Source organism: Gamsiella multidivaricata (assembly GCF_025024155.1).
Source record: "Gamsiella multidivaricata strain RSA 2152 chromosome Unknown BC939scaffold_52, whole genome shotgun sequence".
NCBI classification, from domain to species: Eukaryota; Fungi; Mortierellomycota; class Mortierellomycetes; order Mortierellales; family Mortierellaceae; genus Gamsiella; species Gamsiella multidivaricata.
In genome coordinates, this window is record NW_026251760.1 from 268,914 (window position 1) to 277,955 (window position 9,042).

Sequence of the window (9,042 nt, forward strand, 5' to 3'; positions counted from 1 at the left end):
TGTTGGGATGAGACGCGCTTCAGCAGGATCAGTTTCCTCGTACGGATGGCAATGATGAAAGATGAGAACAGCAGAAGAAAGCAATAAAAAAAAGGAAGAAAAAGAAAAAGAAAGAGCGCCGTCGGAAAAGAATAAAGCTGAGGATGCGGGGAATGATAAGGAATGGGAGTAGGGGGGATGAGAAGCGGAGGATGAGGATGAGGATGAGGATGAGGGCAAACGGTCGTGGCTCCACCCCCCCCAGGGCCCTTGAACCGTGTTGGAGATCATTTTTGCCACGTCACTTAAATTAAAGTGGCTCTCCTCTAGTGCATGTCATCCTCTTCGCTCCCTAGCTGCACGAGCCGGGGCTTTCGGAGCCAAGTTCATCCTAGTTCATTCTCGGTGATATAATATTACGCACAGAACAACGCCTGTAAAAAAAGAGTCCCCGGACATTACTTCACCGCTTCTGCTTTGCCATCTCTCCTTTCCTCCACTCGACTTTCCCTGGCTCTATTCATTCGTAAGACAACACTCCTCTTAATCTAATCTGCTGCCACTTCTCCATGACCATCCCACTTGTTCCATTCCGCGCCTGGGTCAAGGACCACGGTGTCTCCTCCTCTCTTGTCCCGAAAGAATCCAGGGGCAAGGGCACCGGCCTCTTTATTGACCATGACCAAGATCCCCAGCATGTAGAGGGGTCCGACCAGGGCGAACTGCTCTTCATACCGCGTCCGCTCCTCCTCTCCCGATCGCGTGTCCTTCAGCTGCAGTCCTTGCCCCTTCAACGGACATTCGAGGCCATTGGCCTTGATAACCTCACCGAGAGACTGGCCCTCATCCTCTTCCTGGTCTTCCGCAGGCTCACCCTGCAGCATAAGGAATGTGATCATGAGACTGCGTATGCCAACGGTTCGTCTGATGAGTCTGATGCCGATCCAATGAATCAGATATCCTTTTTTGATCCGTACATCGCCATACTTCCAGACATCTCTACTCCCGTAACATTGGACCCAGAATTGGTCCGTGGCTACCTCGCAGGCACGCTGTTACTGGACTCTGTATGCGCCAAACGGTCAAAGCTCGAGTCCGAGTTTGAGCTTCTGAGCGGCAATCTGGATGTGTTTGAAGACTGGCCTGTCCATCCTTCACTCGATAACTATATTTGGGCTGATGCGACCTTTTGGTCCCGCGTCCTGTCCTTCGGGACCCAGCTGCGCCAAGATCAGGACAGCAAGGAGCCGGAGAACAATCCACCCGAGGACCTGCACATGGTCCCCTTTCTAGACTTTGCTAACCACGCAACGGAGCCTAACATTCGATGGGAGGTAGATGCGGATGGACTTCGCGCTTGGGCCAAGCCTTCGTTCATGGATCAGGTCAATGGCGACGAGCAATCTCAGAGCAAGAGCCATGAGCAGGAAGCCTTTTTATCCTACGGCAGCAAACCCAACATGGAACTGCTGTATGTATTCATCGTGTCGTTTATAAACTTGTTATCTTCAGTAAATCGCAACAATCGCAACTCCTGACCGATAGGGGCTTAATATCTATGCGTTTTTTGGTTAGATTCCTCTATGGGTTCACGCTACAGGACAACCCGACGCAATTCTTGACACTGCCGATGCCAATGGACGAAGATGACCCCTATTACATGCCCAAGGCACACACGTTGATGAGGCTGGGTATTCCTCCGAGGATAGCCATATACTTGGACACGAATGATGGACCCGAGGACCTGGTGAAGCTCTGTGACGGTCTATGGATCACACAAGAGTCTCAGTATCTGCTTTGGATCTACTCACTCAACGAAGAGGACGGTCTCGGGGCATTGATCGAGGAACCAACATTCAAGGTCTGTTTACCGGACAAGGCTCAAGACATCGACAATATGATAAAGGAGGACGAAATGATGGAGGAAGCGGATATAATTGATGAGGACACCGTCGGTCGTCTTTTATTGACGGTTCAGGATACCAGAATTGTTTCGAAGGAATTGCTTCATATGACGATACCAAAGCTGGAGATCTATCCGGTACTGATCCTGCGATCATTAGTGCTTGTGGCTACGCAGATCGAGATCTATATTACGCGGATCATGGAAACAGGCGACAAGGTCCAGAAGGTCTTAGATGCAGAGATCGTGAGTGCTATTAACTACGACATTGGGTCGCCGTCTGATGCCGGATCGATCTCTTCTTCAAAGGATACTGAGGTACCAGCGGCGAAACTGCGACGCAATACCAACGTTGGCGAATGTTTGATACCAACACTGCTTGAGCCGGACCATGAACACCCCATCACAACTCGCCAGGTCGAGGCCGAGGCCCTAGTTTTGCACCTGGCATCGACCATGAAGAGCTATCGGAACGAGGAGATGAGCCTACTGGTCCACATTGGTAATATTCTCGGAGAAGCACAGACACGCGCTCTGGAAGAGAGCGAGTTTATCCAGGCATACCTGTCGCGCATGCAGAACGATGAGGCGAAAGCAGAGGCCTTAGACAAAGAGTAGAACTATTGATTTGACAGCCTGTACTATATTATAACATAACGCACTATACTATAACATACTCTACAATAGCAATGTATCGTTCTTGTAGAATAAACGCGATGCATGTAGTATAGTACCCCTTGCTTGAACAGTATGGATACGGAGCCCTGGACTGCATGGTTGGTTACATTCGCGTTTCCGCCTACCAAGATGCTCAGTTCGCACGTGACGACTCGCTCCTCCTCCACATCCACAGCACCCAAGTCAAGTGCACTCGCTATTGTTTCCTTCATTTCTCATCCAAACAACCATGGCATCGAAGCAGGACGACAACTTTGACCTCTACGACGATCCGTATGTGGCCTCGGGGGGGAACGGTGGCTCTGATCCCTATGCCGAGGACGACGATGACTACTACCACGGTAGTCATAGAAGCGATCGTGGGCGTGGTGGATATGATGACGCGGCAGGCAACGAGGGTGAGCGATCCCGATTCCAGAGCAACCGAGATACCTCTGACAGCAGGCCCCGCGATCAGGTCGACGATCATACAGTCTATGGGCACCAAAAGAGCCAGTACCAGTCTGGGGGGGATGGCCAGGACGCTTCCGATTCCGCGGGCGGATATGATCCAGCACAGCCATACCATCAACAGCGGGATTCTCCTTTCCAAAAACAACAGCACCAACAGCAATCACAGCAGCAAAGCTCGTCGCAATACTCACGACCCTCTCAGCAGGGATCGTCGCATTATAATTCAGAAGGGGGCTCGTACAATCAGCAGCCCCGCCAACAGCAGCAGGCATCCCTGCAACAGCAGCAACAACAAAACACACAGTCGCAGTCTTCTTCCTCTAGTGGTCGTGATCATGGGTAAGATCTTCTTTGTATGGTTATTGTTTGTTGATCACAAGTCGATATGTGGATGACTTCAGGACTGGTGCATGATCTGTACAATTGCAGTTGGGGTCTCTGCGTGGCCACCAGGCCCAACGGATTAGGGCCTGCCTCCCTTTGTCCTTTGCGGCTGAACCAGGAAAAAGAATCCATATGGGAGGCGACCTTTGCTATCGCTTTCCCTCGCACTGCTCTATTTCGCAGCGTACATGCTCCCCACCTCGCTCGATATGCGACAGTCAATCTAGGCATAGCAACATATAAGTATATGAGTATATGAGTATATACAGCCTTCAGTTTGATCCATTCAAAAGAAGAAGAAGAAAAAAGACATCTAAGCACAAAGACAGAGACAGAAGCAGCAGAGATAAGATAGGTCGTGTAGAGCTATACACACATATCCCAATGAAGTCTTGTTTCTACTGATGTATCTAATCCTCTCCTCTCCTTCCTTCCCACCTTCACTTTTCTTCATTATGCTCTATGCGGCCTCAATCATACTGTTGCTTGAAACGCTGTGGATGCTTACGTCTATTGCCGCCTCTATGCTTTTTCTCTACCACTCCACTTTCTTTTCGATATTTATCGGGCCAACTTTGCTTTCTTGATATATCTTTATGAACCCTCCCATAAACCCCTCTTGGCTTTACAAAACATTTGCATAAATCTAGAAAAATGTTTATTGGTGGCCTGAACTGGGAAACGACGGATGGTAAGTTATTGTAATACGTTGGCCCCATTAGACAAGAGCTACCTGTATTGGAGACATTTATTTATTTTACCGTTTTATCTTTGTTATATGACTGATTTCTTTAGAGAGCTTGAAGGCCTACTTTTCACAATATGGAGAGCTGACGGATTGCATGGTGATGAAGGACCCGGTGACGAACAAATCAAGAGGATTTGGCTTCTTGACCTTTGTGGATCCCAAGAACGTCGACGCTGTTTTGAAGGAAGACCACCATTTGGACGGCAAGATGGTATGCTTTGTTTTATATAATGTGTTTGTTACACTGCTGTGGTTCTTTGCATGTCAAGCGCACTTATTGACGGGTTTGACCCACTGCTATTCTTTCTTATTGTTGCCATAGATCGATCCCAAACGTGCGATTCCTCGCGAGGAACAGGAAAAGACGGAGAAGATCTTTGTCGGCGGAATCGCTGCGGACGTGACAGAGGAGGAGTTTGCCAATTATTTTTCTCAGTTTGGACATGTCCTCGACGCGACCTTGATGCTCGATCGGGCAACAGGACGTCCTCGAGGCTTCGGTTTTATCACATTTGAGTCCGATCGGGGCGTGGAAGCTGCATTGAGCAGACGTGATCTCGCACTTCATGATAAGACGGTAAGTTAGATGCCTTGTCTGCAACAGATGTTATTCGAGTTTTTGTCACAGACTTGGATTAGGCGCCTTGAATTTAATGATCCCTGTAACTGCATTCTGCTGATAGATTGAAGTCAAGCGAGCCCAGCCCAAGCATCGTACTGATTCGAGAAATACTGGTGGTAGTGGTGGTACTGGTGGTGCTGGTGGCGGTGGTGGCTACGGTGGGGGTGGATATGGCGGTGGACAAGGTGGCTACGGAGGATTTGGAGGCGGTCAAGGCGGTTACGGAGCCAACATGGGAGGAGGCGGACGAAACTTTGGCATGGACTCTATGGGCGGCATGATGGGTGGCGCCGGCTTTGGTGGCGGCTATGGTGGTGGCGCTGGGGTCGGAGCGGATCCATATCAAGCCATGGGTGCGTATGCAGCAGCCGCCGCCAGATTTGGGGCGAATCCTGCAGCGGCAGCGGCGGCAGCAGCTTTGGCACAACGGTATCGTATGGCTGCGGCCGCTGCTGCTGCTGCGTATGCAGGCAACAATGGGACAGGAGGTGGTCCACAGGGTCCTGGCATGGGCGGCAACGCAGGCGGAGGAGGAGGAGGAGGAGGAGGATATGATCCCACAGTGGCGATGTCAGCATTTTATCGCCAGCCGTTTGGGTACGGTGGTGGCGGCAGCAGCGGTGGACAGCAAGGTGGTGGTCAGTCAAGCTTTGGATCGAACAACAGCGGTGGGTACGGCGACCAGGAATCCGGCGGCGGTGGGCAGTCTTCCCAAAGATCGGGCTACAGCACTGGGGGATATGAATCCAGGGGCGGTGGCGGAGGAGGAAGTTATGGCGCAAACCGCAACTCTAGCGGAGGACGCCAGGGCGGCTCCACCAGCGGATCTAGCAGCGGATCTGCTGGACCCGTGCGCGGAGGCACCAGTGGCGGTAGCGGGCCATCGTCCGCAGGAGGTCACGGACGAGGCGGTGGCTCATATCATCCCTACCAGCGCTGAGCGGGAACAACTTTCAGACAGACATGCCTTACGGGGTATGATGCACCATTAGAACCACCGACATTATGAAATAAACAAGAACCAATGCCAAAGAGCTCTGTATAACCAGATTACGAGAGTGTTGTTGTATTGATGCTGATGCGAGTTGACTATTGTTACAAGGGTGCTGCTGTGAAAAATGTGATGTTTGTTTTCCTGTTTGCCACCGCCTTTTCATGCCATCAAGATGATGTCCTCTATGCTACGGTAGCTCCACATCCGATACTAGTACCCCAAGGTCAAGCTGCTGTTCGGCGGCCTGTGGATGTCAGTCGTTAAAGAACATACATCCTTTGCTTTCCTTCATATCTCTTTCTCTACCGCATGCCTTTTCCTCGCCGTATCCTGTCTATGTGCCACCCTGCCTGTGGTGAGTAAGATGGTTGTAAAAAAAAAAAAAAAAAAAAAAGCAGCCCCTTCCATGTACTCAGTCGTTTTTGTAGAGCCTCTGTTCGTAAATGTAGTTGACTACCGCCGTTGGTAAAAGATACTTGATGGACATGCCTCTGCGAATAAACAGCCTAGTTTCATCAAAGGAGTTAGAATATGGAATATGGAATATTAGTTTAAGCAATAAAAAGGTGAGCTAATGGGCACGATTGAAGTTCAGAGTTCCTGAACATTACCTGATCTTGGTTGAGCTGATGTCGTTGTAGATGAGCTGCTTGATCACAAAGACGTTGTGTCGATGCTTGTACAGGACATCATGCGACAGCAAGAACTCGTAGACATCCGAGCCGGTCCTTTCCAGGATCAGACATCCGTACTTTCCAATGATATGATGGAGCTACATCGCATAAAAGTATAGTCAACATATTTTGGTCAGTATTCGTAGGGATGTCTCTAGAACCTGAGCGCTAAACAAGATCCTCAGGGGCAACTTGACTCACATCTGCTGTGGCCCAGACATCTGGTGCTGCGAATGACTGCACCAGATCTCCACCGGCAAGAAGCATGATCCTGATGGGCTTGTATTGGCCTGTCAATAGCATCAGCCGTCATCACGGCAGCAAGGATTAGCTCATGCGTCCTACTAATTCGATAATAAAAGTTTCTCCTATCGTACGATCGTACAGTAGAGCATACCGTTCTCCAGTCGAATGCCGCCCTCTCCATCGGCGCCATTGAGCTCGTTTTGAAAATGATCCAGGACAATGGCAGTCCTCTGATAGCTGGTCTGTAGACTCTCCCAGCTGTCAACCATCAGCCATGTACTCGACTTTTCCACGGCTAATTCGCACATGCGAACTCTGTGTCTTGCTTCTGCCAGTCCCTGTTTTTGGTAGAAATCAGAAACGGGCGAAAAGTAGCCGCCTAAAATCTCAAAGTTGGTGTTTTCCTGAATATAATCCCTGGCCATTTCTAATGATAGAGATGGTAACGGACGTTTGATATCAGTTCACGATGTCCTCAAGTGCTATAGTTTCTTCTTGATCGCATCAGGCGACCGCTACCAGTCATCTGAAAAAGACGAAGAAGGAAAAAAAAAAAAAAAAAAAAAAAAAAAAGCCGATTGCTTACCGAACATTCGCAGGTGAAGGTAGGTGATTGGAGAAAACGATCCGCATGCTACGATGACCAGGGGTGTCTTGGACTCATCTATAATTATTATTATAATTATTATTATTATTATTATTGAACAGGAATGCGCAAGAGAGTGGAAAGTGAGAAACTCTGCCAGGCGGGGATCATCCACGGATATGGGATCTTGAAAGACGCAACCGATGTGATCAAATGGCATCAGTAGACGGCCCAATGGCGTGTTTCGTCTTTGCAACTGAAGTTCGGTCAGGCTGCGCACAAGGAAGGTAAGGCACATACCCTGCATCTGCTCGGGGATCCGCTCCCGGGGAAAGGTATATTTGGACGCGTCAAAGAGCTCGGTCGATCCATAAGCCTCAGTGTGTTGCCGATCTGAAGAACTGTTGCGAGAGGGAGATAAAAAAGAGTTTGAAGGTTATTAGTCATAGGCCTGGCGATTAAAAAAATCCCCAACCCACCATATCGCCCCAGCCATGGACCACTGTGAATTCAAACGGCTCCCTTTGGGGAGGAGTAGACAGAGGTGTCAGAGTCAATTGGACAGCACGACGATGACACGAATATCCTCATGCGGATAATGCCATGGATCAATCGGACAGCGATATGCAAGTGCTTTAAGCTGACGTGCGGAGTGTTGAAGGAATGGACGTGCCTGTTTAAATTCCAGATGTTATCGTCGAGTGGCATAGGAGGAGGCATCTTGGAGGGCTTTGTGCGGGAAGGAATGGTGGGTGGTGATGGTGGAGAGTCGGGAGGAGGGTGTATGGGCAGTGGGCTATGAATGGGAGGTATTGATGGGGCAAGGAAGGAAGAAGGGAATGGGCTGATGAAGGGAAGGGGAAAAGAGTGTGCGGTCAGTCCCTGTGGGTGCGGTCGGACTTTGTTTATTTGCTTTTTGTGCTTTTCAGTTCAGTGGCGGCAAAGGAGGGGAGGAGGGGCGAAGTGGCCACAGGAGGGGATCGTATGGGGCCAGAGGATGAGATTACCCCGAAGGAGAAAGCAGATGACGAAAAGATAGAGAGAAGGAGGTGGCGGCTGGGAGGTTGATGAGAGTGGGCGAGGATGGATGAGCAGCGGGATCCAGAAGACCGGGGCGGGGGATCCATTGACTCGTCCTATCTTATCTCACACACGACCAATTGGCCAATGGAATTTCGTCTTTCTGAGCGAGTGCGGGACAGGCACACACGCCACGCGCAGACACACGCGGTGGAGCAGACTTGCTTCGCCGTGGGTGGATATCGAATGGACGAATGATGTCCATCCGCAATGCTCCGCAGGACACCCACGCTCTCTCTTAGACCCACTCTCACCCACCTTTCAGTTCCTTCCCCATTCCGTCTGCCGCCGTCCTCATCGTCATGCGAGGACAAGCTCCCTTTCTCTTTCTCTCTCTATCTGTCTCTATATCTCATCCCCTTCTTACGCGCTCCCTCCTTATCTTATTCCCCTACGCTTTCTTCACGTACTACTCTTTCCTCTCACACTGCTTTTATTTGCGCTCTTGTTGTAGACGCGTCAAAGGAGCGTTGGTTGGTCTTCATACGCATATCGATTGATATTTACGTCTTCTCTTTATGTACCCTGTTCATGGCGACAGCTAACAAAGCCGTCATCACTCTTCCTTTTTTTTTTTTTTTTTTTTTTTTTGTTGTTGCGTGCGTAATTGCATAGTTGCGTAGTTGCGTAGTTGCGTAGTTGCGTAGTTTTCTCGTTTCGTAGTTTCGTAGTTTCGTCTTCATGCGGTCAAGTCC

At 49.8% G+C, this 9,042-nt stretch overlaps 7 protein-coding genes across 7 annotated transcripts; 5 read left to right on the forward strand and 2 right to left on the reverse strand.

Annotated features, from left to right (window-relative positions):
* The first annotated feature begins 388 nt into the window (after positions 1 to 388).
* BC939DRAFT_458045 (uncharacterized protein) lies at positions 389 to 2,608 on the forward strand. Its single transcript, XM_051556552.1, has 2 exons — positions 389 to 1,450; positions 1,555 to 2,608. The coding sequence occupies exons 1-2, from the start codon at positions 549 to 551 to the stop codon at positions 2,498 to 2,500; spliced, it is 1,848 nt and encodes a 615-aa protein (XP_051410150.1). The 5' UTR covers positions 389 to 548; the 3' UTR covers positions 2,501 to 2,608.
* On the forward strand, positions 2,348 to 4,403 carry BC939DRAFT_235422 (uncharacterized protein). Its single transcript, XM_051550902.1, has 3 exons — positions 2,348 to 3,352; positions 4,048 to 4,088; positions 4,193 to 4,403. The coding sequence occupies exons 1-2, from the start codon at positions 2,656 to 2,658 to the stop codon at positions 4,068 to 4,070; spliced, it is 720 nt and encodes a 239-aa protein (XP_051410151.1). The 5' UTR covers positions 2,348 to 2,655; the 3' UTR covers positions 4,071 to 4,088; positions 4,193 to 4,403.
* On the forward strand, positions 4,052 to 4,731 carry BC939DRAFT_399409 (uncharacterized protein; the record flags this gene model as incomplete). The annotated part of the gene is made up of 3 exons (XM_051552470.1): positions 4,052 to 4,088; positions 4,193 to 4,356; positions 4,468 to 4,731. The coding sequence occupies 3 exons, from the start codon at positions 4,052 to 4,054 to the stop codon at positions 4,729 to 4,731; spliced, it is 465 nt and encodes a 154-aa protein (XP_051410152.1).
* On the reverse strand, positions 4,700 to 5,292 carry BC939DRAFT_458050 (uncharacterized protein). The gene has a single exon (XM_051556553.1). It carries the CDS (start codon positions 5,275 to 5,277, stop codon positions 5,110 to 5,112), a length of 168 nt encoding a protein of 55 aa, XP_051410153.1. The 5' UTR covers positions 5,278 to 5,292; the 3' UTR covers positions 4,700 to 5,109.
* Positions 5,293 to 6,166, forward strand: BC939DRAFT_458051 (uncharacterized protein). The gene has a single exon (XM_051556554.1). It carries the CDS (start codon positions 5,319 to 5,321, stop codon positions 5,757 to 5,759), a length of 441 nt encoding a protein of 146 aa, XP_051410154.1. The 5' UTR covers positions 5,293 to 5,318; the 3' UTR covers positions 5,760 to 6,166.
* On the reverse strand, positions 6,134 to 8,424 carry BC939DRAFT_458053 (uncharacterized protein). The gene is made up of 7 exons (XM_051556555.1): positions 7,941 to 8,424; positions 7,568 to 7,668; positions 7,268 to 7,345; positions 6,833 to 7,108; positions 6,637 to 6,725; positions 6,373 to 6,533; positions 6,134 to 6,267 (listed from the first exon to the last, which is right to left on the reverse strand). Exons 1-7 carry the CDS (start codon positions 7,985 to 7,987, stop codon positions 6,174 to 6,176), a joined length of 846 nt encoding a protein of 281 aa, XP_051410155.1. The 5' UTR covers positions 7,988 to 8,424; the 3' UTR covers positions 6,134 to 6,173.
* A 180-nt stretch (positions 8,425 to 8,604) lies between these two features.
* On the forward strand, positions 8,605 to 9,042 carry BC939DRAFT_235524 (uncharacterized protein). Its single transcript, XM_051550903.1, has 2 exons — positions 8,605 to 8,820; positions 8,971 to 9,042. The coding sequence occupies exons 1-2, from the start codon at positions 8,650 to 8,652 to the stop codon at positions 8,992 to 8,994; spliced, it is 195 nt and encodes a 64-aa protein (XP_051410156.1). The 5' UTR covers positions 8,605 to 8,649; the 3' UTR covers positions 8,995 to 9,042.